The 26,600-nt window shown below is 48.2% G+C and overlaps 3 protein-coding genes and 3 non-coding genes across 7 annotated transcripts; 3 read left to right on the forward strand and 3 right to left on the reverse strand.

Annotated features, from left to right (window-relative positions):
* Window positions 1–504: 504 nt before the first annotated feature.
* Window positions 505–6,319, reverse strand: ncbp3 (nuclear cap binding subunit 3). 2 transcript variants are annotated; one of them, XM_068744713.1, is made up of 14 exons: window positions 6,155–6,319; window positions 5,602–5,667; window positions 5,341–5,443; window positions 5,107–5,232; window positions 4,703–4,828; window positions 4,321–4,463; window positions 4,122–4,230; window positions 3,428–3,527; window positions 3,238–3,347; window positions 2,814–3,132; window positions 2,562–2,710; window positions 2,303–2,485; window positions 1,886–2,049; window positions 505–1,283 (listed from the first exon to the last, which is right to left on the reverse strand). In XM_068744713.1, exons 1-14 carry the CDS (start codon window positions 6,317–6,319, stop codon window positions 1,128–1,130), a joined length of 2,019 nt encoding a protein of 672 aa, XP_068600814.1. In that variant the 3' UTR covers window positions 505–1,127. The 2 variants fall into 2 exon arrangements, with proteins under 2 accessions (XP_068600814.1, XP_068600815.1); XM_068744714.1 differs by having other exon boundaries at window positions 1,154–2,049.
* Window positions 6,320–8,802: 2,483 nt separating this feature from the next.
* pcf11 (PCF11 cleavage and polyadenylation factor subunit) lies at window positions 8,803–19,696 on the forward strand. Its single transcript, XM_068744356.1, has 17 exons — window positions 8,803–9,139; window positions 11,119–11,244; window positions 11,582–11,764; window positions 12,155–12,385; window positions 12,713–13,689; window positions 13,795–13,969; window positions 14,211–14,625; window positions 15,204–15,347; window positions 15,505–16,757; window positions 16,874–16,928; window positions 17,008–17,133; window positions 17,215–17,326; window positions 17,419–17,602; window positions 18,424–18,579; window positions 18,671–18,763; window positions 18,847–18,882; window positions 18,958–19,696. Exons 1-17 carry the CDS (start codon window positions 8,897–8,899, stop codon window positions 19,171–19,173), a joined length of 4,725 nt encoding a protein of 1,574 aa, XP_068600457.1. The 5' UTR covers window positions 8,803–8,896; the 3' UTR covers window positions 19,174–19,696.
* Window positions 19,697–19,985: 289 nt separating this feature from the next.
* Window positions 19,986–20,058, reverse strand: trnav-cac (transfer RNA valine (anticodon CAC)). The gene has a single exon. It is a non-coding gene; the product is annotated as a tRNA-Val (tRNA).
* A 205-nt stretch (window positions 20,059–20,263) lies between these two features.
* trnav-aac (transfer RNA valine (anticodon AAC)) lies at window positions 20,264–20,336 on the forward strand. Its single transcript has one exon. It is a non-coding gene; the product is annotated as a tRNA-Val (tRNA).
* A 311-nt stretch (window positions 20,337–20,647) lies between these two features.
* On the reverse strand, window positions 20,648–20,720 carry trnav-cac (transfer RNA valine (anticodon CAC)). Its single transcript has one exon. It is a non-coding gene; the product is annotated as a tRNA-Val (tRNA).
* Window positions 20,721–21,679: 959 nt separating this feature from the next.
* On the forward strand, window positions 21,680–26,095 carry ncf1 (neutrophil cytosolic factor 1). The gene is made up of 11 exons (XM_068744238.1): window positions 21,680–21,751; window positions 22,058–22,138; window positions 22,257–22,332; window positions 23,862–24,027; window positions 24,127–24,185; window positions 24,281–24,403; window positions 24,566–24,673; window positions 24,747–24,864; window positions 24,943–25,047; window positions 25,669–25,844; window positions 25,932–26,095. The coding sequence occupies exons 1-11, from the start codon at window positions 21,680–21,682 to the stop codon at window positions 26,093–26,095; spliced, it is 1,248 nt and encodes a 415-aa protein (XP_068600339.1).
* Window positions 26,096–26,600: the final 505 nt, after the last annotated feature.

Raw genomic sequence — 26,600 nt, forward strand, 5'->3', positions numbered from 1 at the left:
CAAACTGGGAATTACTGTGAAAGGGACATAAAAAACACGGCCCAAGATTTCTGCATTTTTCTACCTTGATTTTTGTGTTGGATTCTGCACTAATAATTTAAATGTAACCGTGTATGAAATGAAAAAAAAACTCACACGAATAAAATTCTAAATGAGAAGTTTTTAGCTTCATCTTTGAATGCAGCTATTTGATGTTGAGGTTTTAAAAAGTGCCAAACTACTTTTCATGACAGTTAATCTGTTGATCCGTTTCTTTATTACTGTATTTTGAATACAACTGATAATCATGTCTCACTACAGAAAGGAACTTTCCTCAGCATAAATTCTTCACATTTAAATTTAAGTATCAAGGTCGAGCTTTAAGGAGTCGCTGAGGATCCGGATGAGAACTGGCTCGGTCCTCTTTTTGGCCCACCCCAAGAGGCCCGACTTCTTTTTCTGGTGACTCACAGGGAGTCGAAGAGAAACTCCGGCAACAAGGAGGCAGAAAGACGACGACACAACTCTGCTGATCAGAACTTTATGTTCGGTTTCGTCGCTACACGAGATGCGTCAGGTTCACATTTCATCCTGACTTTCTGCCTTGATGTGACAAAAAACATGATTTCAAACCAGATTACAGACACTTTCATGCGTGGTCCTTCCTGATGAAACAAAGTGTGAGCTGACTATTGAATGGCGAGCAGCGGTGGCGTCACCCGACTCACGTGACCCATTCCGATGTGGAAGTCGGCGCTTCCCTCCACAGTGGTCTGAAGATGCTGATGCTGATCCACGACATCAACCAGCTATTTTACTTCCCTCCATCGCCTCCTCAAAAACAAACAATAAAAATCTGTGAAGCGATTTGGATCTGAATTCACAGCGCTGATCACGACCAGGGTCCAACTCACGCTCATCTCCTCTTCACCGACACAGGAATGATTTATTGATGTGCAGAACAGCTACTTGCGAGGAGAAACCAATGAGGGTCTCCTCTGATGCCCGGTTACACTCTGACATGATGAGGAAGCTGGGAAGTACTCTGGCTGTTAAATATTAGCACAGACAGGAGCTATTTACGGGCTGGAGTGTGGATGGACGAGGACGGTGGACGCACACGTGCAGGAGTCCAGGTGGCAGAGACACTATTTCCCGAGGAATGTCAGGCTCAGGCGTAAAAACGAACACGAGAGGATTTGGGTCTCCTTCTGCACGCGGTCCGACAGGTACAACAGAAGCAGTACCGCCGGAGGTCTGCAGGCGGCAGTGTAGCAATAATTCAGACATGATGCAACAACAATCTGTGAACACAATGAAGAGCGTTCTGATTAACACGTCATCATCATTGGCTCGGCTTTCGCCGCTTCCCTTTTGATTCTCGCGGAAGCGGCGGAGTTTACATGAAAGGACGTGGGTGCCGGCGGGACGTCTCTATTTACGTATGCAGAGGGGGGGCGGAGACATCAAAGGACTTAAAAGAACCACCCGTTTATTTGAAGATTTTCTCCAGGGATCGACCTTAAATGCAGGAATATTTTCCACATCCCGAAAATTAGCCGAGACAAATTTAGCGATAAACGCGGTGGCGTGCGTTTTTAAATCCTTTGAGTGTTTAGGAACATTGTCAACTTTTAAATGAGTACATGACGCCCTTTGACCTCTATGTAACCGGTCGGTCTGGAGTCCACCGCAGTCCTGCGAGCACAAGAAATTAAAAAAAGAAACCCCGAAAGCCCGGCCCGAGGGACCTGCTCGTACGCGTCCCGGTTTCTCAGTTTCAGGCATCCGAGTCGCTGCTTTCGCGACTGATCTCGATCTGCAGCGACGGCAGGCTGTCCAGCCGGCTCGTCTTCATCTTGTGGGTCAGCCGCTCCTGTTTCTTTTTGATCATGGCGCCCCACACCTTCTGCAGCGTCGTGTCGTCCTCCTCCTCCGCTCCAACGACTTTTGCCCTCTTGCCGCCATTCTGCCGTGAAGAGAAGATGCCCGAAGAGCCGGCCCTCGATTCGCGCTCGTGTCGTCCGGCGCCATCGTCCTTGGGGGAGCCCAGTCTGCTCCACAGGTCGCCTGCAGACAAGGAAGTCAGGTGACTGGGTTAAAAACCAGACACAAACATTAAACCTAAAATCTTATCAGATCAATCTGCGCTTTTGAGGGTTCAGTGATTTGTCTTGTCTGGCATCTAACAGTGGGCCCAGTGCAGAACCTTGAGGGATGCCTTTTTAAGAAAAACCTTGTGTTGTAAATACAGTAATGGCAGTTAATCTCTCTAAAGCCGAGAAGCTGAGTGAGGACGAAAACGAGGAAGGAGGGAACTTACTCTTTTTCCCGTCTTTGGATGAACTGGGGAAGACGCCTCTACCCTCTTTACTGACCACGCCTAATCTGCGATGCACGTCTCTGATTGGCTCCCTGGCTGGCGGTGCATCTCTGGTCGAGTCGGGAGAGGGGGAACGCCTCCTGTCTGGAGAGAAGCGCCTTTTCCCCAAACGCTGCCGGACATCTAGAGACAGAGACGGCGAACGTTGACTTTCTTGTAGAAGCAGCAGAGACGCCCGACACGGGATCGAACATCACACCTGTCTTTCCACTGGTGGCCACCGGAGGGAGCTGCCTCTGCTGGGACAGTCCTTGTCTTTTCTCCTCCAGCAGCTGCCGGACGTCCGTCACCTTGGTGGGCGACGGGGATTTGGTCCGGCTCTGTGACGTCGAGACACCGATCCTGTTCCTGCTCACGGGACGACGACGACAACAACGACAACAACAACCACGTTAACTAATAATAACGACTTTTCAACTTAAAAGCTCCCCCATCAGAGTCAAAGTCTAACCGGATGCTCTTCAGCTGCGTGTCCAGCTCGTCGGCGTACATGGTCATCTTCTTGCTCTTCTTCGGCGATGGCGTGGAGATCATCTTCAGCTCCAGGTCGTAGTCCATCTCGTCCGACTCCGACCAGGGAGACGGGGCGCGCTGCGTCCGGCTGGGCGGCCCCGCCTCAAGCGAACGGGAGCTGCCGCCCCTTTCGTTTCGCTCCTTGTACTCCACCACCCTGTCGTCCGAGTCCATGTCCTCGTCGCCATCGTCGTTCTCCTCCTCCTCCTCTTCCTCTTCCTCTTTGATGGGCTCCTCAGGCAGGTTGACAAGGTCGGCTGAGGGCAGAGAAAAGAGCTGGCTTAGCGCCGGCTGCTCGATGTTGGTCTCAGCGGGTTCTTAGCGCATCAGGAGAGCGTCCTGGTCTGTTGTCCTGCTTCTACCAGAGTGTCGGTGTGTGTACGGAGGGGTGTGTCCCAGGCTGTCTCCAATCAGAGGCTTCTTGGTCTTGATGACATCCCTCTGGATCCGCCGGTTGTGATAACGTCTCTTCCTGAAGACACGGAGTAAGCAATTTGTCACGGCCGTAAGGCAAACTCCGCCTCCGACAGGCAGGACCAGCCCGGCGCTCACCAGGAGTTGCTGAGGATTCCCTTCATGCCTCCGTAGTTTGGGTTTCCGTACTTCATGTAGTATCTGCTGCGGCGAGCGGCGCCCAACTCCTTCTTATCATCTGCAGATGGAAACGCATCTCAAATAACGTTCAGGGGAAAGGGGTCAAGACACGCTTCACCTCGGCGGCACGTAGAAATGCAGAGAAAATAACCCCCCCCCCCCCCCCCCCCCAAACACGGGAGGAAACAAAGAGATAAGCCAAAGACTGTCAAACAACCGCAACTTCATTTTATCCATCGTCTGCAGGAAACCTTAAAGTTGCCTTTAAAAATCGAGGTCGGCAGAAATCAGGCCTCGTTTAACGGGATTTTGAGTTGTTCAAATAGAATTTACTTTACATTCTTAAATGGATTTGACTAATTTTATCTCAAATGAAACAAATAAAGACAAGTTAATTAATTAACCCAAATTATTTGAATCTTAAATTGTTACTTTAGCTTTAAGGGTCAGAACTTGCCCGGGTCACATGACCACCGTCCTCAGCAACTGCGGCTTCATCTGAAGCTTTGTCCTTCAGGAAACTCCCGTATAGGTCGTGTGTGTGTGTGTGTGTGTGTGTGTGTGTGTGTGTGTGTGTGCGTGTGTGTGCGTGTGAGTGCGTGTGTGTGTGTGTGTGTGTGTGTGTGCGTGTGTGCGCGTGTGTGAGTCTCACCATGCGTGGCGAAGCGCAGGAAGAGTTTGTTTCCTTTGAAGGGCTTGATGGCTGGACGCAGGTCATTTCTCAGCAGAGACTCTCTCTCTGGTCCCGACAGGTTTTCCATCTGAGAGACATCGATCGGTCATCGATCGGTAAGAGGAGCGGATCAATGGATCCGATCAGGGTGCGTTTGAGGCACTTGACTGAACGCTACCTGACTGCCCTCCGCCTTTCCCTTCTGCTCCACCTCGCCGTCGCTGTCCTTCTCCTCGCTATTCTTCTCCGTCGTCACTGCCTCTTCCACCGCCCCTCCTTCCTCGTCCTCGTCATCATCTGACCTTTGACCTCGACGATTGCCTGTTATGTTTAAAAAAAGAAACGCTTCAGTTTTCCTCAAATTTTTCCAACACGTGCCTTAGCATTGGAATGTGGGCGAGGACACTAATATTTTATGTATTTAAATTCTACCCGTTCACATTTATTTTATCGCACTCGTCTTCCCGCTTCTCCTCTCGATTCCATTCTCGCTTAAAGATCAAACAGAGGCCGACGCTGCCGTGTCGCTGCTCGCGCCTCACACGGACGGACGGACCGACCTTTGCTTTGTTCGTCGGGCCGGTCGGATCCCTCCAGCTCCGTGGCAACGGGCTCCGCATCGGGCATCCGGCTGCCGTTGACGAGGGCTCGGATGGACGTGTTGTCGTCGAGCCAAACCACGTTACCTGGGGAAATAAGCAGGTGGCGCTCAAACACACGGAACGCCGTGTTCACCTGCCGCCGAGGCTGAACGTCGCGTCTGAACATCTCCCCGAGACAATTCAGAGACACGCCGGGCCGTGCGAAAGGTCAAAATCAGATCAATAAGCATGAACCCTTTGACAGCAGGGCAAAAAGTGGCAGGAGAACAGATGGAGAGGAATTTGGAAGAGCCTTAAAAATTGACTAATGTTAAAGATTAGTCATGAAAAACAAGGATCAAGTGCGTGTGTGTTACACTCACAGGAAGTGTCATCAATCCACTCGATGTGCGCTGGAGGATATTCCTTAAAATACCCAAAGACGTCCTGCGTGCTCATGTAGTCCACGCCAGCCACGTGGATCGCCTCCATGCGCAGTGTGGGGATCGCTGGAGCACAGGAGAGAACAGGTCGAACGAATAAACAGGAGCCGGTAAACAGTCAGCCAATCAGGCAGGGTTCTCGGAGGGTTCTCGGGGGGGGCGGGGTTCTCCCACCTTTCTTCATAACGTCTTTGTCCAGAAGAACATCCTGGCCGCCGCTTTCCTCCCCGCAGAAATGGAAGCGTCTCGCTCGCTTCTCTTTTCGCTCGATCGCCTCCTGATGAAAACACGCGATATAAAAACACACACACACACGATCACACAGAGAGAACACATCGTCACTGTGCGTCACCTTTACAGAGAGTATACTACATCAGAATTGATAAGGGGGGGGCGTTCGGGGAGCAACTGAAGGTAATCAATGTATCTATGCACCTTTGAGTTGACATCAATCCCGGTGATAAAGGCTCCAGCCTTGTTCTCGTATCGCCGGCTCGTGTCCTGCAGGACAAAATTCAGTCATTTGTAGACAAAGAGCAGAAACGGTTCCGAGACCTGAGACTAAAACGTATTAAAAAACGAGGCATTTTTGTTTTTTACTAAAGACTAGAAACAACTTCGGCGTGAACACGTCTGATTAGCACGGATCGATAGTTGTGACGAGTCCTCCACGAGACTAAAACTAAAACTTTCTTGCAGTTCACTCACTAAAATTTGATGGCGAGGTAATTTCACGTGTTCACGGGAACTTCCCTGAAGAAGCCACCAACGTGCAGCTGCTAAACAACGACGCCATTAGCTCGAGTGACGACGTGTTAAAAGCAGAAACCCGTAATCGGTAAAGGCAGCTGCCGCCACGATGCCAGCAACTGCGTCCCCAAAGAGGGAGCCGGGAATTGTAGTTGCCACTCGCCGACACTCGGCGCCGTTACTCCGGCTTCGGGAAACGCTAGTCCCCGGTCTGAGAAGGCCTCGTCCGAAGACTTACCGGCAGCAGCTCCTCGAGTGAACGATTGACGGATACGTCCTCCGTCGCCAGCTCTCCGTCCTCCACCTCCATCGGTTCGGCTTCGCGGACATCTTTGTCTGATTCGGAGCGGTCCGACCCGCTGTCTGACTTCACAGATACCCTCAGGCTAGGGACTGCCGCCATGGCGCTGGCTGTGTGTGAACAACGGTGAACAACGACCGCTGTTTCTTGTTGTTTCCTTTAGCCCCGCAACGGTTTCCTGTCCGGACTTCTTCTTTGTCTGTTTGTGCCGATTACACGTCGCAAAAGAATGTTAGCGCCCCCTGCTGTAGACTTTGTTCGCATCTCAAGATACTGCGCTAACGCTACTTTTCTGGCTTTTATAATTATAATATGGCGGAAGCGTAGAAGTGACAGCGTCGAGAAAATAGTTTTGCCTGGACTGTGTTGTTCGAATATAGATACGAAGTCGTTCAAGCGACTTGTGAGAAGTTAGGCTGGTAGAAACAGTCCCTGTTCCCAGTTTGCGCATGCGCACAACAGACCCTTTGCCAGCAGATAAAGCCACCGTGTGACAAGGGAAGTAAACGTTGTTCATTGCGAGAGCTGAGCTGCTATTATTTAATATTTTGGGTTTTTTTTTTTTTTTTTTTCGCAAGAGCGGTTAATGTTGAAACGTGGACAGTTGTCTGCATCGTTGAATTCGGTTTTAACGTCCAAAAACCAAAGGTTATGGGGAGATCCCACAGCTTTTGGGAACCATCCTCAAAAGAGATCCATCAAAACAGTGGGGACAAAAAGTGAAGAAAAGCAAAGCGGAGCCTCTCAGTTTGCTACTCATTCATTAAAAAGAAGAACTTTAATGAAATAAATGAAATGCTCTATTTATTATATATTATATGAAACACACAACGAAATTGCGTTTTCACCCTAGAACAACGGGCCCCTCGAAACAACCAAACACTAATATATGCATCAATGTGAACACCAAACTGATTATTTCAACGTCATTCATTAAGAAATGTGCCCTTTATTAGGAATATTTCATGCAGACTCAACTCGCAGCAATCCCAGAGTTATTGCTGGACATTTTATTTCAGAAGTTGAGCAGAAGAGGGGTACAGCAGCCAGAATCCGTGCTGACATGCGACCTGAAAATGGGACCGTGGAATGATGCTTATTCAAGAAATTGCTTTATCGATGGTTCCAGCACACACAACCAACGCACGGAGAGCTGGTGGGCTTTTCTAAGAAAACGTCACGCCCAGTTCTGGATGAATTCCTTTCAGAAACTGCAAGATTCTGAGGAGTTCACGGGAGACTTCTTGGACAAACAGCTGATTCTTTTCACCTGTCTGAATATCATTGAGGTACGTGTGTGTGGGACCTTTAAAGTGACCTTTGCCTTGTTTGATGTAGATGTATGAAATAGCCTGGATGACAGGTTAAGGAACTCCACAACAGTAAAAGCATTTAATTTTTTTTTATCTAACGTTGTACGTGGTTATGCAGTACTAAATCTAAACAACATATAAATTCTCTCTGTTATGCATTTTTGCTTTTGTTTGTTTTTTATATTATCTGATTGATGGGAGCAAAATCTACTGAAGAAATGTGAGTATAACTATTATGAATTTATTTTGTAATGAAATTGAGACAAAAAGTATATATATATTATTTTATTATCTCGCTAATTGTTGCAAATGGCGTACTTTTGGTGCTTTTAATCGCAATCAAGTTGTAATCAGGGTTTAGCTTTAATAAGTCAAACCCTTTCAGTCATTGTTCTGTTGTTTCATGTCTGAGTTAAGATACTGACTGAAATAAAATTACTATTACTATTACTATATGTGGTCTTGAATGTCTGGAAGATGGTCCAGGTTCCTCCTCATCTGGCTCCTCTGTTTTTATCAATGCCTGTCTTTCTCCTGACCTTTTGGAGAAGAGATTGTGATTGCCTCTGTGCATCTTTTTCAGCTGTCCTCTGGTGCTCAGAATAAAATCTCCACAGGATGATGATGGACAGACAATTTTGGTAGCACAATAACTTTTTTTAAAACATTTATTCTTCCCAGCCCCGATATATATATATTCACCGTTCAATTGAATTATTAACTCCTTTTTTTTTTAAATTACGTTTTAATAATTAGCTCTATATTTGGCACTATCTGTATCTTTGTTCAGTCTGTTGTGTTCAACGGTAAAATAGAAGATTGTGTACACTTTAAAGTTTACACCCTGGATTACTTCCGGGATTGAAGATCTTAACTTTGAAAAATAAATATATAAATATAAATATATCTATAGGGCCTGTAGAAATTCCACACGTCTGAGAGTGCCCTCGAATAGCTAGCTTCAGTCCTAAAGGAAAACTTACTTTTAAAGCACTAAACAACACGGTGTGACGGAGATACCGGCCATGTTTTGGCCTCATGTTGTCGTATTGCAAAATATCTTATGGCCGTGCTTGTCGTTATGTAATTGTAAACGTAGTCAGTTTGAATTTGATTGGCTTAGTCATACGCCTGTCATTTAATTGAACCAATCACAATTTAAACATTCTCCCAAGAGGCCCGTAACAAGCCAATGGAATAACTCTGACGTCACGTCAGCTCGCTTGACTGTTTTCAGTCACGGTCGCCATCTTGTTGACATCGACGGGCAGGCAGGAAAGCACGGTATTTTCACCGTGAACTGTACCGCGGCGTCGCTGTTATTATTTCAACGAGACACCTTTCGAACCGTTAGCTGTATGGGTACATGGACTGCCTGTTAATCAATGGTTGTGCTATTGAAAAGGTTGGCGTAGTCTTTCCCCGGTCGATTGGCTCAAAGATGGACGACAAAGCGGCGAGGCAAGATGCCTGCCGAGAGTATCAGTCCTCGCTGGAAGACCTGACATTCAACAGCAAGCCGCACATCAACATGCTGACCATTCTGGCCGAGGAAAACCTCAACTTCGCCAAGGATATCGTCGCAATTATTGAAGCGCAAATAAGCAAGGTTTTTATAAATATATAGAATATCTAAACTGCTTTTTAAATGCTGTACTTATGCTGTAGTAGGCCCAACCGACGATTTGTTAGCCGCTAGCTAAAACATGGCGACCAGCGCCGTCTCCCAACTGCGTTACATTCCGATGTTGTGTTGTTACAACCTTATCTAGCAGTGTGTTGACTCGCTTTTTGTGTGTTAAAGCTAAACCCCGTTCGTTCACTGGTATTTAGTCTGCGCTGTGGTTTTTAGTAATTACTGTCGAAACTCGATTTATTCGTCACTTGGTGTTTCCGAGAGGAAACGACATTGAAAATCCACCGTTGAAAGTTACGTTAAGTAAATCGATACGTCCTCGCAAAACGTCTGTTGCTCAGTACGTATTCGAAGTGAATTAAATCATTTTTGGATTACGTAAATTTAACATTAATCGCTGGATTTGTTGCGGTAGGAGCGCGATTAAGAGATCTAGAGATAATATTCGAAACTTAATCTGTCGAGTAGAATTTAAAATGGTCGAATATTACATAATGTTAACCAAGGGACGGTATTTCGGTACAATTTAAAATTAACGTAAGAACTTTTTTTTTTCTTTAGCGATATCCGCGATAGAACAAGCGTGCTGCTACTTGTTCCGCCCGATCAGCGCAGCTGTTTCCGAATTAGTCATTAGGAAAAGAGAAGAAAAAGTACATTGACGTACCGCGTCTTGATTTGATTGGTTTGGTTGTGCAGTTTCTTCTTCTTCAAAAAAAACCTTCCGGTTTTGGGCAAATTCGACGTGCTTATTTGCTGCGGTTTGTTAGCATTAGCTAGCTGCCTTAGCAACGGTGGATTTTAGCTAGATATTTGCAGCTCCGACCAATCAGACCTTATTATTTTGGCTACTTACCGTTGTCTTCCTGAAATCATTAGAGACCACATCCGTTTACTTAATGGGTTTCATACACGCGTATTTGAATCGGCTTCCGGCAAGCTGTTTGAGACACATGGCATGTGTCTCTCTCCCCCCCCCAACCTTCTATAGAAACTTGTTTGAGTCAGCGGTTTCCTCGGTTAGTCACATCTTTAGTCAACGTTTGCGCTGGCAAACAAAGCTTTAGTCACTCTGAGCCAGGTTGGAACAGAACAGACTCCTCTGCATTAATTCTCTAGCTAATTTTGAATTACTGAAATGTCATTGAATGGTTAAAATGTTATAATAAAAAATGTGAAATGTGCTTTTTGTCATTTTTTTATTTCCCAGTGTAATTCGTTGGTGTGACTCTGGTTTCTTATCACTAAGCTGAGCTTGGCTTGGCCTGATTGATACTTAATCAAGTAGATCTTTGCTTCGGTGTGAATTTTAACACCAGTTGGCAGCTTATTCTGTGAATGCGTACACATCACTTGTTCTGTTTTCTTATGGGCTATCTGAGGGTTTTAGCAACCGATGGGAGAGAAACTGTACGGGGCAAAACCTTGCACAGGTACGAGTAAAAGTCACTGAATCGTTTTGGTAATGTACAAAGAGAGGTTGAAGGAAAAGCCCTCTTTGGAGGTAAAAACGCTCCCAAGGAATGGAAATACTTTTTTTTTTTTTACGCTTAAAGGACTTTCCGCCGAGACGCCACGGATGGATCGTTATTTATGCCGAGATTCCTTTTTGCGACTGAACTGACTGATTGGTACCGAAGATTTTGTCTCTGATGAATCGTGAAACATCGTGTGCTTTTGGAGAACCAAGAGCATTTATTTTTGTCTCAGAATGAAGATTACTTGGATTTTTTTTTTTTCGGCTTTCCAGAAGATTAAAAATATGAACTTTTCCTCACTTGATTTTGCCCGTGACCCTTTCCTCATTCTAAGATCCAAATTTTTTGCAGTGGGTGGCGAAGGGAAAGGCGTTTGGTCCATTAGTCCTGTTTGTGTTATTTGAGTGTTTGATCTGAAATGTTGCTTTTAACCCTTGTTGTTTTCTAAACTTGTCGAGTTCTCTATTGCTCCAGGCCCCATCTACCGAGAAGCTTCCAGTTTTGTACTTAGTGGATTCCATAGTGAAGAATGTTGGAGGAGAATACCTTGCAGTGTTTGCTAAAAACCTAAACACTTCATTTATTTGTGTCTTTGAAAAGGTACAGTTCTCTTTGTTGCTGTTAAGCGTTTTCAAAAATATCAGCACTAAAGTCTTGCAGCTCACTTCACTTCCCTCCTTGTTGTGTTGCTTGCTTTTCATGTGTCATCTCCTGCACTCTGCTCCTGTGGACTCAATCAATGCCATATCACAATCCTGCTAATAAAAGTTAACTATAAAAAAGATAACTTCTTTTTTTTTTTTTTTTACACAGCCTAAGTGTTAAGCTCTTTCTGTTGCCCACACTTGTAAATTACTCTGTTGGCCTTTGCTGTGATGCTGAAATGTTCCAGGATTCTGTTGCTAGCCATGGACCAAGTGATGTGCTCTGTTTGTAGGTGGATGAAAACACTAGAAAGAGTCTGTTCAAGTTACGGTCGACATGGGACGACGTCTTTCCCCAGAAGAAACTGTATGCGCTGGACGTCCGGGTCAATTCTGTGGACCCGGCCTGGCCTATCAAGCCGCTGCCTCCGACTGTCAACGCCAGCATTCATGTCAACCCCAAGTTTTTGAAGCAGGTGTGTATGTGCTGCAAACACGAAACCGGGTTAGGACTGTGTTCCAGAAATGTGATCTCTGAGCAGTTTTATCTTTATGTTGCACCAAAGGTTTGCATGAGTTGCACGATCACTGTATTTAGGTTCCCTGGTCACCTCGTTTCTCAGACACAGTGGATCGCTAGGAAAGAAAGAAAGATGGCTGCTGCATTAACAGCTGGAACAAAGATGAGAGGCTTCTTAAGAGAGGAGTAGCTTGTCTATCTTTGGCTTTTGCTTGTGAGAAAACAAAGGAATTTGTCTTTTACCTTTGTCGCTTGCTTAATTAGGGGATGTCACTGAGAGCTCCCGTTCAAAAGACTTTTGTGTTTCGGCGTCCTCTTAACTTTTATTAACTCGTCTTGTCTGCAGTCCGAGGAGGTGTCCTCTCCGCCACCCGTCCCATCCCCGCAGCCCGCGCCCGCGGCTCCGGCTCCGGCTCCGGCTGCAGCTCCGGCGCCCCAGCCGTCCCCCGCGGTCAACCAGTACAGCCTGACCCAAGAGCAGCTGATCCGGCAGCAGCTGCTGGCCAAACAGAAGCAGCTCCTGGAGCTTCAACAGAAGAAGATTGAACTGGAACTGGAGCAGACGAAGGCTCAGCTGGTAGGTCACATGAAGGGGCTCTGGTTCAGCAAGTTGTGCTCGAAAATCAGAACGTTTTGGTGCAGATTGTATTCAAATAAACCTTTATCAAATCTGCTGAGGGCCACAGCTGTAGTGTGCTTTCAATGTCTCCCAAAAGTCAGAATCCACCTTATTATAGTGACTATCTCCCCGTTGACAGTCCGACTTTACAGTGGTGGATATTTAGGGGTGAATTCTGAAACACTGTCTGGTCAGTCTTAAATTATTGTTCTCCACCGGTACGGTCAGGAAGTGTTTCTTTCATCGGCACAATTCGCATGTAACGGTTGTTTCATGTCTCAACAGGTTGGTGGGTTTGTGTTGCCGACATCGACTCCGGTCTCCAGTCCAGCAACGCAGAACGTAACCCCTAAGCCGGCCTGCCAGCCGGTTCCAGCAGTCCGACCCCGGATCCCTCCTCAGAGCCAGCCGGATCCCAAGCTATCCACAAGAGACCCCCGGCTCAACCGCAACGGGCCCCCAGCGGTGTCCCAGTCCAAAGAACACCCTGCTGGGAAGAAAGCCACCACAACAGGAAGTCCCGCCCTTACGCCTGAGAAACCTGGCCGGCCAGACAGGGCCAGGCTCCCGCGGAAAGAGGTGCTAGAGGAGAAACCCAAGTCTAAGTCTCCGTCTCCGCTGGCCAAAGGCCTCCAGAATAAAAACAAACCGTTGGACGCTGAGATTCAGAAGCCAGCGGAAAGCATAAAGAAGGACCCCAGGATGAGGAAACGCACGCAGGACAAGCCTGGCGAGGCCAAAGTTGAGGAGCCGCAGGAGAAGAAGAGGTCCATGGACAAGAAGGACAAAGAGGAGGCGGTCCAGGGAGGGGACCCTCAGAGGTCCTCCAAAGGGAAACTGGTTAATGGCTCTGTGACCAAGCAGAGTCGCGAGGATCTCGCAGACTTGCGATCTGGAGGCAACGCCCGAACCCATGCCAGAAAACGCACCCGTTCAAGGTCCAGATCGCGTTCCCCCGGCGCATCCCCAAAGAGGAAGGACAGGCGGTCCCCCAAGAGCAGAACCAGGAGCACCTCCTTGTCTCCCTCCCACAAAGCCAGCAAACCTAGAAGGGTACGCACAGATGGGCAAGAACATGGAAAGCCCGGCCGAGACGACCGGCCGAACCCCAAAAAGAACCAGTCGGAGAGCCGGAGGACAAAGAGGCCGGCAGAGGACCGGCACTCCGAGCCCAGAGACCCCCCACGGAACCACGACGGCAGCAACAAGGAGTCCAAGGATGCTCCTCACCGCTGGAGGAGTGGCTGGGAGGACAAGAAACAGTGAGTTCATCATGTCGATAGCATTCCTCTGTCTGGTCCTCCTCTGAGGGTGGATGTTGTCTTTGTAGACGCAGCAGTTTAATATTGGCTCTGTTGCGTCTCCAGTGTGAAGCCCCCGGAGGACAGCCACGTGAAGCCTGGACCCCCGCGACACAAAGCGCACGGCGCCCCGACTCGCCCTGCTGCGCCCCGGACCTCAAAGCATCGCCTCAGCGTGGACGCCAACCTGCAGATACCTGAAGCGCTCAACTCTGCGTCCAAGAAGGACCTGCTACGGAGGGTGCGACACACACACACACACACAAATGTTCACATTTAAAACTGTTCTGGAATGCTGCTTGGATGCAAAATATTTGTTTAAAGACTTTTGTGATGCAATGTCCTTTTGGTGCTCTTCAGCGTAGGAGTATTTTACCCGGCTATGGTAAAAAGCCAATGCGTTTCCGCTCGCAGGCCTTCCTTATAGTTTGGAATATTTGGACTATACTTCAAATAGTTTGCTCTCTTGCTTGTTTCTGTAGGCCAGCAAACGCCTGGAGAGTGGGGAGATTTCTGAGGAGGACTTCCTGAACATGGCCCACAAGATCAAACATTTCTTCCAGTATCAGGAGGAGAAACAGCATCACTCTGAGAACTGGGACGACTCCAGCAAGTTTCCCAAGAAGCAGCAGCAGCAGCAGCAGCTGCTGACCACGCCCGCCTCCGGACAGACCCGCGCTCCAGACAATATGGGTGCAGCGGAGCTGTCCTACTACGAGCACAAGTCCAAGCTGAGGAAGACTCAGGTCAGCCGCCGAGTCGCCGGCGAGGATTGGGAGGGCGAAGACATCCTGGAGGAGATTGAGGAGGCAAGACCGGGAGAAAAGACGGGAAGCGGCCGGAGTGTCGGACACCTGGCGTCACACAAGTACAGCCGGGCGGCGCGAGACAGGCCGGGTGAGTGGACAGGAAAGAGGACGAGTACCGTCTGATCTGTGGGTCGGGCTGTACGTGGAGTAGAACATGCAGACCTGTTTACCAGCACGCCCAGCGCATAGCTGGTGCCATTTTAAAATAAAAATACGACTAATACGCATCTGAAAGTCAGAAACTGCTTTATGCTTGGCCCAAAAAATGTTTTTGGCCAATTTCTTTTTTTTTGCCTCTCGTGTAAAGTGCACATACGGACACCTTTGTGCACTCGGGTTCCGATCGGGGGGGGGGGCATTCCTCCCAATCACACCCCTCCAGGTCTCACTGTAACATGAGCATTGAAGTCCCCCAGTAAAACGAGGGAATCCCCAGAAGGAGGCCACTCTCCAGTACCCCTTCCAAGGATTCCAAAAAGGGTGGATACTCTGAACTGCTTGCTGGACCATAGGCACAGACAACAGTCTGACTCCTAGGTCCTAGGGACTAGATGCTCGTTCATCCATTTTGGATGGATGCTGTCACAATGGACTCGTGTCCACTCTAATGGTTGCTATGCAACCATCACCGTGTCTTTAATGTCTTGTGGTTATTGGCTCACTCAGGTGAAAGGAGGAGCAAAGAACGCGACGAGCCACGACTTCCTCCCGGCCCGATGATCGAAGAGTACAACCACGGCAAAGAATTCCTGTCTTTGAAATCGGTGCCCGGCCTTCGCTTCAGGAGGCGGGCCGACCCCAGAGACACCAGTAAGTCCACCGTTCCCAGCTTCTCCATGATGATGATGATGATGATGATGGGTTCTGTTGAGAATGATGCGTAGAGGGAATGGAAACGCACCAGGAGAGCGCGGACCTCCGCCGAGCGAAGTGACGGCGCCGCATTGACGCTCCGATCTGCTTCCAGACGATCGAGAGTGGACGTCTCCGCTGATGGAGCGTTACGACGGACGAGAGGAGAAGAAGAGCGGATACGATGCGAAACGGAGGTACTGCCCACCCGCAGACTCCCGGCGGGAGGGACCCCCGTCTTCCGGCACGCTGGTCTACAGGAACTGTCCGAGCCCCGCTGGTCTGGACCCGTCGGCCCCTCACTTTGAGCGCGAGCGCCTCTCCCCTCTGCACCACCGGGAGTCTGCAGAGGGGAGCCCCATAGCGCGCTTTGAGAGTCCCAACAGCGAGCACTCTGACGACGGGCCCATCAGTCTGGACTTGCCCCCCCACCCCCCAAAATCCATCCTCAAAGGGCCAGTCCGAGGAGGGCCTCTGTCTTCTGTCCGACAGCGCAGCAACTCTCCGGGACACACCCCACCTCACGATGGCGGCCATCCAGCCTCCCGGTACGACGGGACCGGACACATGGGCCCCTCGAGAGCACACCCCCCCGGGTGGTACGAAGGTGGGGGGCCAGCCCACTACGAGGACTCAATACGGTTTGACGGGCCCCACCCCCAGGGCCCCGGCAGGTTCGAGGGTGGGGGGCCGCCTCACCACGGCATGCTAGAGAGGTGTGACGTCCCCCACATGGCTTGTGTCCCGATGAGAGGTGCTGATGGTACGGCCCGGTTTGATGGTCCGTCTCACCCCCAGCCCCCGGGGAGGTTTGATGGATTCATTGGCCAGCAGCCCCCGGGGAGGTTTGAAGGACAAGGCCCTGGACCCGCCCACTTTGAACACTTCAACAGCATGACCCCGGGTCCTGACTCTGGACCAATGGGCTTCCAGCAGCAGCACCCCGTGTGCTTCGACGGCGCTCCAAACCAGATGGGCCCCGTGAGGTTTGAAGGTCCCGGTCCGGGTCACTACGACGGGCCCATCCCGGCGGGACCCAGGTTCGACATTCCCCATCAGGGAGGGTCCCAGCTCTACGAGCCTGCCCCGGGCCAGCAGGGCCCGATGGGCTTTGCTCCCCAGCACAACCTGCAGGCCTCCATGGGGCCGATGGCCCCGCCCATGTATGAAAATCCCATACCCCCCCAGCAGAACTTTAACATGGCCCCCCAGTGTTTCCCAGAGCCCATGAACCCTCAGTTCCCCGCCGGACCGATGGCGTTCCCGGCACAGCCGAACCTGCAACAGACGGGAAACTTCAACATGCAGCCAGGAGCGTTCAGCCAACAAGGCCCCGCCCCCTTCTACGCCGTGGGCGTGCAGCCGCCGGTGAGTGAGACCCTTTGAGGGTTGTTGTTTAGTTTGCTCCAAACTGCAACATTATTTTCTCCGGGGTTTCGCGTCTTTCATAAATCCTGAGGCTGCAGCTTCGTTGTTGTTCGCAGGTAAACGGCATGAACCTGAACCAGCCCTTCCTGCACCAGAACCCGGGGCCTTTCGGTGAGAGGAAGATCCTCGTCCTCTTCCTCGCTCGGCTCGGCTGCCTCCGTGTTTCTGACTGGTTGTTCTGCTCCCGTAGCTCCGCAGGTCGTCCCCGCAGAAAACCACTTTGGTCAGGTGGACGTCAACGAGCTGCTCTCTAAACTCATCTCCAACGGCATCATCACGCCGGCGCAGCCCGACGCGGGCCGGTCCTCCGGCGCCGGTCAGTGGAACCGGATCTCCTGATCCTTGTTGGAGCTTCCGGACATCAAAATGGTTCCTAATTCTTGTGTCGACTTCCCAGAAACCCCCGCTGCAGCTCCGACGGCTTCGCCGGCAGTTGAGGAGGAGGAGGAGGATGAGGTAGACGAGGACGTGCCGGATCTCACCGGCTTCATCGTTGAAGACATGAAACAGTGAGTTTGTGAGGCGTAGCCGGAGCTCCCGTGTGACGGGTCGGTGCTGAGACGGTGCTGAGACGGTGCTGAGACCTCTCGTGTCCCCTCAGGCGCTACGAGAGCGTGGTGACCAAGCTGTATTCTGGGAACCAGTGCTGCCTGTGCAGCATGAGGTTCACCGCCTCGCAGACGGACATGTACGCCGACCACCTGGACTGGCACTTCAGACAGAACCACGCCGGGAAGGTCGCCAGCAAGAAGATCACGTACCGCCGCTGGTACCACAGCCTCAGGGTAAGGACCCGGGGGTGGGGGGGTCACATGATTCATTCATTACACTCCTATGTGTTCTTTAATTGCGTTAAAATCACATTTTTCATCTCTAACTTTCCTGCGTCTGTGTTTCTCTTTTTAATAAAATCCTTTTATGCGTTGTCGGGGGTTGGAATGGTCAGTGGGTCCACCCTGACGTGGACACTGATTGGGTGTCATTGCGTTCCCGGCTTGTTTAGCACAAGCCGATAGGCTCCCATTGTGGGTGGGAGGGTCGAGGTGAGGACCGTGTAAACGGCGGCGGGGAATCGGGATCGACAGTCGCGAGTTAGCAGCTTAGCGAGCCGTAGCAAAGCGCTTCATCAGACGAAGCTCGAGGAGACGCCCCGCTATGAGCAAGTCTGCGACCGACGCACCCCCCCCCCCCTCACCTGGAATATTCCCCCCCAACGTCCGCTCTCTCTGCAACAAGATGGACGAGCTGGCGCTGCTCGTGTTTTGTGCTTTACGGAGACGTGGCTCAGCGCACAGATCCCGGACGGCGTGCTACCGCTGGAGCGCTTCCGCCTCCTACGCGCGGATCGTGACCCGCTGCTCTCCGGTGAAACCAAAGGCGGCGTCTGTTTCTGCATCATCGACGGCCCGACACTGTTCTCCTGCTCTGGGAGCATTTTACTCCCCGCGTGAATTCGCTTCGTTTATCCTGGCAGCTGTTTGCGTCCCGTCGACGTTAATTAGATTAATTATCGCACAAATGTTTTATTGCTTGACAGCACTAGTAAAGAACACGCTCGCCATCCGCTCCTGCTGCTGGATCACTACGTTTCTCTTTGTGTCTCCAGGATTGGGTGGAGTTTGAGGAGATCGCCGACCTGGAGGATCGAGCAAAGAGTCAGTTCTTTGAGAAGGAGAGCGAGGAGGAGGAGCAGAAGAACCAGGCGGCCGCCAAAGAGAAGGAGTTCCAAAGTGTCAAAGCCACCAAGGACCAAGTGGGAGAGGTGAGACCGAAGACCTCCGTTGATTGGGAACGTCCCACCGAAGCGGAGCCGGACGAACACAAACGACTTTGTGTGTTTTTCCCACCTGCAGCTGTGCGAGATCTGCCAGGAGCCGTTTGAGACGTACTGGGTGGAGGAGGAGGAGGACTGGTTCCTGAAGAACGCCGTCCGGGTCGACGACAAGGTGCGACTCCGACGTCCTCACGCCTCCCGTCCACTCCCAAACGCTTTGAGTGAAGTTGAACTGAATTTGTTTTCCCTCCGCAGAACTTCCATCCCGCCTGCTTTGAAGATTATAAAAATGTAAGAATTTAAATAATCAGCGAGACGTAAACGTTTCAGCTGTCAGCCCCGTGACCGTCCTCTCTCTCTCCACAGTCGGCGTACGTCGAAGCCACGCCGTCGCCCAGCAAGGCGCTCGCCGATCACCCACTGAGCGCCTTCATAAAGGAGGAAGTGGAGGAAGGAGGCGCTTCCTGTTCCTTCGCTGCAGTCAAACAGGAAGTGGAGCCCGAGGCCGATGAGCTTCCTGAAGTGAAGAAAGAGGAAAAGGACGTTTTATCGGAAGACGTGCAATCGGATCAGAAAGCGTAACGCTGGCGCCGCCTCGTCTTCATCCCCGCTCGATCTTTGCTTTTGAAGAGGGCGTGTTTTTATCACGTCGAGGACGAATCCTCAGTGACTTGAAGCTAAATACATTTTTGTATTTGGATCATTGGTGACCTTTTATGGTCTTTTGTGAATCAGATTGAAACTGGACAGAAATGTTTATTTAAAAGATTTTGTTTTCCCCCTCTTTGGGTAAAAGATGTAAATGATTTAATTTATAAATTAAAGTATTTTTGGTATAGCTGACTTGATTATTAATGATTGCTAGTTGCAGGTGTTAGCTTGTTTCTGGCTGCAATAACAGGTAAGCATCGTCTGATTGGACGACGGAAGACTCGCCTGCTCTCCAGGAAGCGCTTCTCCAGAGGACGACTGGCCGTTTTCTCGAGTTGATATGAAATAAAAAAAAAAAAAGTCCGAAACTTCATTGTGTTTGTGTGAACAATGATTGATTATTGGTTCTGCTCCGTTTGTCATTTAGGTTTCAAAACTAAAAAAATAAAGGTTCAGTGGAATTAAAGGTTCAGTTCTCCTGTGTCTGTTTTTAAGTGTGTTCCTCTTCAGGAAGATGTTTGCATTCTTGTCCTCTCAGCGGAGTACAGCAGCTGTTGCTGCTCAGCATGAAGGTCACATGTCATCTGAGGGGTTTGCATGTTCTCCCCATGTGGATTAGGTGTGAATTATTGTTTGTGTGGCTCCAGGTGAACACGGGACCCGCGAACAAAGCGGTTCGGTGAATGAGTTCTGGAATGGAGATAGTCAAATTTAAATCGTTAATGTACTTAAATAAAAAAACGTGTTTCCGCCCGGTTTCGAACCGGGGACCTTTCGCGTGTGAGGCGAACGTGATAACCACTACACTACGGAAACAGATGTAGGACAACAAACATGTAAAGCAATTAAAGCGGGTCTAAATAGACAAAGTCAGACTTTGACATTTAGAAAAACCAGTGAAGGAATAAATAATTCACAATGTAAAGTGTCTTCGAGTGTCCAGAAAAGCACGAAAAACCAATGCAGTATTACTACTAATAAACTAGTACTCACAAGCTGTTATTTTTAAATCGCTGCTGTGGTTTCCGTAGTGTAGTGGTTATCACGTTCGCCTAACACGCGAAAGGTCCCCGGTTCGAGACCGGGCGGAAACATTTTGTGAAACCAAATGTTAACGTTTCTGTTTCGGCCTCCGTGAATTCAAGCATCGAAACCGGTGCTCTGAGAACCTGCCGTGAACCGGTAAATCGTTGTGGGGCGTGTCTGAAGGTTAACGCCGCTAGCAAGGCGTGACCCTCCTCTAAAGAAGTGGGATTAAATGTCGCCTTGATCCCGGATTGAATTCGACAGCATCGACTGCTGTGAACCGGTAAATTAGAATAGAAAATAGAGATACAGTTACATTTACATTTAAATCGCTAATTTGAAATGTCATCATCATCTCAACCACTAAAAATGAGGTGCATGTTTCCGCCCGGTTTCGAACCGGAGACCTTTCGCGTGTGAGGTGAACGTGATAACCACTACACTACGGAAACCACGAAAACGAGCTAAAAATAGCAGCTTGTGAGTACTAGTTTATAATAATAATACTACATTGGTTTTTAGTGCTTTTCTGGACACTCGAAAACACTTTACATTATGAATTACTTATTCCTTCACCGGTTTGCCGGAAGTCAAAGTCTGACTTTGTCTATTTACATGTTTCTTGTCCTACGCCACTTTCCGTAGTGTAGTGGTTATCACGTTCGAAACCGGGCGGAAACAGGCTTTTGTTTTTTTGTACTTCTGGTGAGATGACGTTTGACATTGGAAGCACGCGACGATCAGAATCCTATCAAGAACATGACGCGCTATATAAAACCAAAGCGTGATTATCATTATCAGCACGCCGAGGTCTGACTCCTATTGACTCCTGCAGTCATAGTTTACATTGAAACTATGCATCATTTTGCGTCATTTTGCATCAGTGGTGTAATTTATTTTAGATTAATTGTTAGTTTGCACTGGCGGTGTAATAACATTTTATTTTTGTCTTTCTAATGTTACGTTGCATCAATTGCGTAATTTAATATTGGTTTTATTTTTATTTGTATTGTTATTTGTGGATGATTTATGTACGAAGGACTTTCAACGGAAACAAGACCGCAAGGGCTTTTTTGAAATGCTCCTCTTAGACAGGATGTTTGACGTTATTTGTACTGTAATACATGCTACTGTGTGACTGTACTTGTACTCTAACATTCTATCTAATAAATATATTCATCATCATCATCAAACACGATCATCGATCATTGCATTGCTTCTTGTTTCTCTTTTACAATAAAACACATTACCTTCAAAGTCATGTAAAGAGGAACTATTGTTACGCTAATGAAATACTGGACTCTCTCTCTCTCTCACACACACACACACACACAGAGCGAATATAAGACACACACACGCTGTCCTTTTCTCAGCTGTACTTTGTCGGTTGGAGGCATCTCATCGTCTCATCATGGAGGAGACCTACGTCAGGCTCGTGGAGCTGCTGGGCTTCGAGAAACGCTTCTTCCCGAGTCAGCACTACGTAAGGATAAAAGCCTTCTTCTGAATTCTGCCAAACAAGGCTTCAAATCCTCCTAAAATCTTCAAAGTCAGCTAATTCCTCGTAAATAAGGTCAAGTCTCTGACAAGTCTCTAAACAGAAGAACTGAAGCAGCTTTTAGAAACGTTATTATTATCTATCATAGTATTTCAGTAAACGATGTTGATTCTAAACTGTCGTACTTTTGCAGATTAATAAAATGCATTATTTACAAATGTTTTTTTGCCACATCTTCGATGCTTTTATTTTCTACTCCTCCTTAAATTGATGTTCTGAATGTGCCGGCAGGTTTACATGATGATGGTGAAATGGAGCGACCTCTCCGAGAAGCTGATCTACAGGACGTATCCTGAGTTCCACACCTTCCACGTGAGTTCCTCTGAAATAAAAGCTCACAACTTAAAAAACGCCACCATTAACAATGAAGCAAAACAAAGTGGGGCGAAGGAAGTCTGGCTTCAGGAATGTTTTGTGTGTTCACCGACAGAAATCTCTGAAGGAGATGTTTCCCATTGAGGCGGGTCAAATAGAAAAGAGGGACCGAATCATCCCTTCATTACCAGGTAAAAAATACATTCATATAATACAATGCGTATATTCACATGAAAAAAACAAGACAGATTGTTCTTCCTGTCTTCACTTCATTTGTTTAAGCAGCTGCAGAGTCACAAACCTTTCATTTAAAACTCCAGCATGGTGAAACTGTCTTTCAGGAAGTTTGTGGGCGAAGACCACTTCTCTTTTTTACAACTTCAGCAACATACAAATACACCCGAGCTAATATTGTAGTTTCTCCATCACAGCCGGTCAGGTTCAGGTTCAGAGGAAATAAGGTATAATATATAAATAAACTAACGGCTGAATGTCACGCACGCAGAGTGGGCGGAGCTTAATCCAGATAAAAAGGAGGTTCCAACTACTACTGTGCTTTCGTCTTGTCCCCTGAGGGGTCGCCACAGCAACCCAACCTTCTCCACTTCACCCTGTCCTCGGCATCATCCTCCCCAACACCAGCCACTCTCATGTCCTCCCTCACTACGTCCATGTATCTTCTCCTGGGTCGTCCTCTAGTCCTGTTCCCTGCAGTTCCATCCTCAGCATCCTTCTACCGACATAGTCCCTGTCTCTCCTCTGGACATGTCCAAACCATCAAAGTCTGGCCTCTGACCTTGTCTCCAAAACCTCTAACCTTCACTGTCCCTCTTATTGTCTCATTTCTAATCCCGTCCAACCTGGTCACTCCCAAGGAGAACCTCAGCATCTTCATCTCCTCCACTTCTAGCTCCGCCTCCTGTCTTTTACTCAGAGACACTGTCTCTAAACCGTCCATCATGGCTGTCCTCACCACTGTCTTGTAGACCTTTCCCTTCCTTCTCTCTGACTCTCTCCTGTCACAGAGCACACCTGATACTTTCCTCCACCCGTTCCAGTCTGCCTGCACACCATTCTTCACCTCCTTTCCACATTCTCTCCATCACTCTGCTCTGTTGACCCGAGCTACCTGAAGTCCTCGACCTTCTTTACGTCTATTCCTTGTAACCTCACTGTCCCCCCTGGGACCTTCTCATTTACTCTGTTTTATTCCGGCTCAAATAAATAGAATGTAATCCTTGTTTGATCAAGAAAAACTAAAATAGCTGCGCGATATCAAAACAAAAATGAAGCAGCCATAATATACTGTATACTGTATACAAAAAGATTAAATAAAATAGACAACAACAAAAATACTAATAACAATATAAAACAAAAACAGTTAAGTGTTGTGTATTTTATAACCTAATTTTTAGGAGTTAAGTTTTTTAAACTTTACAAACAGTTATTCATATTCATTCATGATTTTCTTTACATTGTCATCCCTAAACATTAATACAGTATAAAATACAGACACTAGAAAAACTAAAGAAAAGTCACATTTAAAGTCCTAAAATTGAGTTGTGTAATAAAAAAAAAAAAAAAAAAAGTTTTCAGATAAAAGAATCATTTCTGCAGTCCTAACCTGTCTTGCATTTCTCCTTCACCCTCTCACTATGAGTCCGTGTATAATCCCCCCCCCCCCGCCTGCAGCTGACGGCGTGTCTCTTTGTGTCCTCAGCGCCGCGGTGGCTGGACAGCCAGAAGTCGACAGAAACCAGGCAGAGCACCCTGATGGGGTACTGCCACTCGCTGCTCAACCTGCCCCCCCACATCGCCCGCTGCAAACACATGGCCAGATTCTTCAAGGTCCGGCCGGAGGACGAAAACCCACCGGCTCAAAACACGTCAGTAACACGGCACCACCACTTCCACTCTAAGAGATGTGTAATAAGGAAGACCTGCTGTTTAAAAAAATGAAAGCTGATTTTATTTCTCCTCTTCAGACTGAAAAGAAACGAGACGTTTGTGGCGTCCAGGGAGCTGGCCAGAGGCGTGGCGTCCGGTAAGTCATTTTATTTAAAAATAAAATAAAGAATTAAAGCAAATTCAGCCTGAAATTCTCCACAAGCTGCAGTGAAAGCATCTCCCTGTCTTCAGACATCTCTGGGCCCATCGTCCTGGACAGCTACAGGGTCATCGCAGACTTCACCAAGACATCCAAACACGAGATCAACCTCAGCACGGGAGACCTGGTGGAGATCGTGGAGAAGAATCAGAACGGTAAGAAGAGCCGAGAGGTTCAACCCACAGGTGGAACCGGCTCATCCAACGCCTTCTCGTTTGTCTTACTGAGTTTGTTTTACTCTGGGATCATTTCCAAACCCACAACTTCCTGCCAGTCTGAACCATTTCATAATTCTGTGCTTTACTTCCTGTGCTCAGGTTGGTGGTTCTGCCAGTGTGAGTCCAAACGGGGCTGGGTTCCTGCCGCCTATCTGGAACCTCTGGATGGACCAGAAGAGGCCGAGGACCCTGAACCAGACTATGAAGGTCAGCTGCTCCCTTTTGTTTTGACCTAATTCAAGGGGTTTCAGTTTTTAACAGCGGGGTGGCGTTCCTGCAGGAGAGCTGCACGTCACCGCCAACGCCTACCAGGCGGAGCAGGGGGACGAGCTCTCTCTGGAGGTCGGCGAATACGTAGAGGTCATTCACAAGCTGCTGGATGGCTGGTGGGTCGTCAGGTGAGGCCGACACACGGGTGACATTAAAGCAGCTGATTACAGGTATCCAGTGAGGTTCAGTCTTTGTTTTTTTTACAGGAAAGGGGAGGAGACTGGTTACTTCCCCACCATGTTTCTGAACAAGGCTGGAAAGAGAGAGGCAGAGCACACGAACCTGCGTCGGCAGAAACTGCCACCTCGAAGGTGCGACAGTCGTTCAGCTCAAAATGCTGAACGTTTCACTGAATTACTGCGTCGGGATGTTCCAGGAAAACCCAAAGGAAAGAACAAACAAACAAAATGAATACAATTATGGAGCGACTTATTATTGTTTAAACTAAACCCTGATATTGTGAAGTTCTGCACGTTGTTTCTCTGTGGTCGCAAAAAAAAAAGAGAGAAATGTGTTGGACTTTCCTTCTTGCTGCATCGCAAGTTTGTGATAATTTCATTTGTTAAAACTAAAACGCTATTTGTTCATTTTTGTATGGAGAAATTTGTTTATTTTTATGCAATCAAACAAAAAAAAGGATTTGCAACCAAAGAAAAGATTTGTTCCCAAAAAAAGATTTGCAACCAAAAGTAATGATGTTGATAAATAATAATTTCTCTCCATATTTTTGCACACATGTAAGATTTTTACATTAGCATTTCTCCATGTTAGCCTGTTAGCCTTCCAAGGTACTTCCATGAAGGTTCCTCTCTGTCAGGATAAAAACCTTTTCTGGCCCTAGACACGTATAATTTACAATGATAGAAGGAATTACACTAACTCGATCACCTCTACTCAACAATACTATGTTGAGTACTTGCTATGTGTTTCAGGTCCACCATTCGAAATGCCAAGAGCATCCACAACAAGTCTCGCAAGCAGCTGAGCCAGGACGCGTACCGTCGGAACAGCCGCCGGTACCTCCAGCAGAAGGGCGGCCGCCCGGCCGAGCCGCGCAGGCCGCCCAGCAACTCGGCCAAGTCGCCGCTGAGGGAGAGGAAGAACCAAGGTCAGAGGTCAACTTAGATCCGAGTGAAAACATGGAGGGCCGAAACGCGCGGCTACACATAATGATGATGCTTTTTGCAACCGACAGACAACGTCCCCGAGCCGTCTGGCACCGGTTCGGAGAGCGAGCCGAAGAAGGAGGTGCCGGTCATTCCTCCCCGACCGAGTCCGGAGCTGATCCTGGAGCGCTGCAGCGACAACACCCGCAAGAAAGTCAGCGTCCATAAGTCCCAGACCAATTCCACCATTTAGGATTCAGCACACACTTAAAAAGTCTCGCAAGAGTTTAAGCTGCATGAAGTTTCCTTTTTGTTTGTTTTGGTACATGTGTCTGCAAATATGATGGAGTCATGGGAGTGGCAACATCAAAGGATTCCAAAATCCACTTACCAGCACCTCGAAGAAAGAAAAAAACATTTGTGATATGCATATTTGCATAAAATGCATCCAAAGATAAAATAAAAGCTTCAGCTTAAAAAAAAAAAAAAGAATATCTGTGTTTATAGAACATTTATTGAGCTGCTGTATCTGTAACTATAGTTACAAACCGTCATTCTGAGAAAGTAAAGTTGGCGAAGGTTTAGGGTTTAATTTAAGTTGGTTATATTTCTTAATATCAGTGTTAGTATGTCTGAATAGCTGCAAAAAAAGAATAATGATTTACAAAATACGCCGTCGTATACATGATGTACAGAAGAGTATAAATGCTCCGAAAACGAAGCGTTGAGGTCCATTTGTTTGGATGGCAACACAAGAA

This window comes from Brachionichthys hirsutus, chromosome 10 (assembly GCF_040956055.1).
Source record: "Brachionichthys hirsutus isolate HB-005 chromosome 10, CSIRO-AGI_Bhir_v1, whole genome shotgun sequence".
NCBI lineage: Eukaryota > Metazoa > Chordata > Actinopteri > Lophiiformes > Brachionichthyidae > Brachionichthys > Brachionichthys hirsutus.

Coding starts and splice junctions, on each gene's coding strand:
- pcf11 (XM_068744356.1), top strand. CDS start 8,897: ATGGACTGCCTGTTAATCAATGGTTGTGCTATTGAAAAGGTTGGCGTA. Junction 9,140..11,118: donor TTGAAGCGCAAATAAGCAAG/GTTTTTATAAAT, acceptor CTATTGCTCCAG/GCCCCATCTACCGAGAAGCT. Junction 11,245..11,581: donor TTATTTGTGTCTTTGAAAAG/GTACAGTTCTCT, acceptor CTCTGTTTGTAG/GTGGATGAAAACACTAGAAA.
- ncbp3 (XM_068744713.1), bottom strand. CDS start 6,319: ATGGCGGCAGTCCCTAGCCTGAGGGTATCTGTGAAGTCAGACAGCGGG. Junction 5,444..5,601: donor GGATTGATGTCAACTCAAAG/GTGCATAGATAC, acceptor TGTTTTCATCAG/GAGGCGATCGAGCGAAAAGA. Junction 2,486..2,561: donor GGCCACCAGTGGAAAGACAG/GTGTGATGTTCG, acceptor CTCTGTCTCTAG/ATGTCCGGCAGCGTTTGGGG.
- ncf1 (XM_068744238.1), top strand. CDS start 21,680: ATGGAGGAGACCTACGTCAGGCTCGTGGAGCTGCTGGGCTTCGAGAAA. Junction 24,865..24,942: donor GATGGCTGGTGGGTCGTCAG/GTGAGGCCGACA, acceptor TTTTTTTTACAG/GAAAGGGGAGGAGACTGGTT. Junction 25,845..25,931: donor GAGGGAGAGGAAGAACCAAG/GTCAGAGGTCAA, acceptor TGCAACCGACAG/ACAACGTCCCCGAGCCGTCT.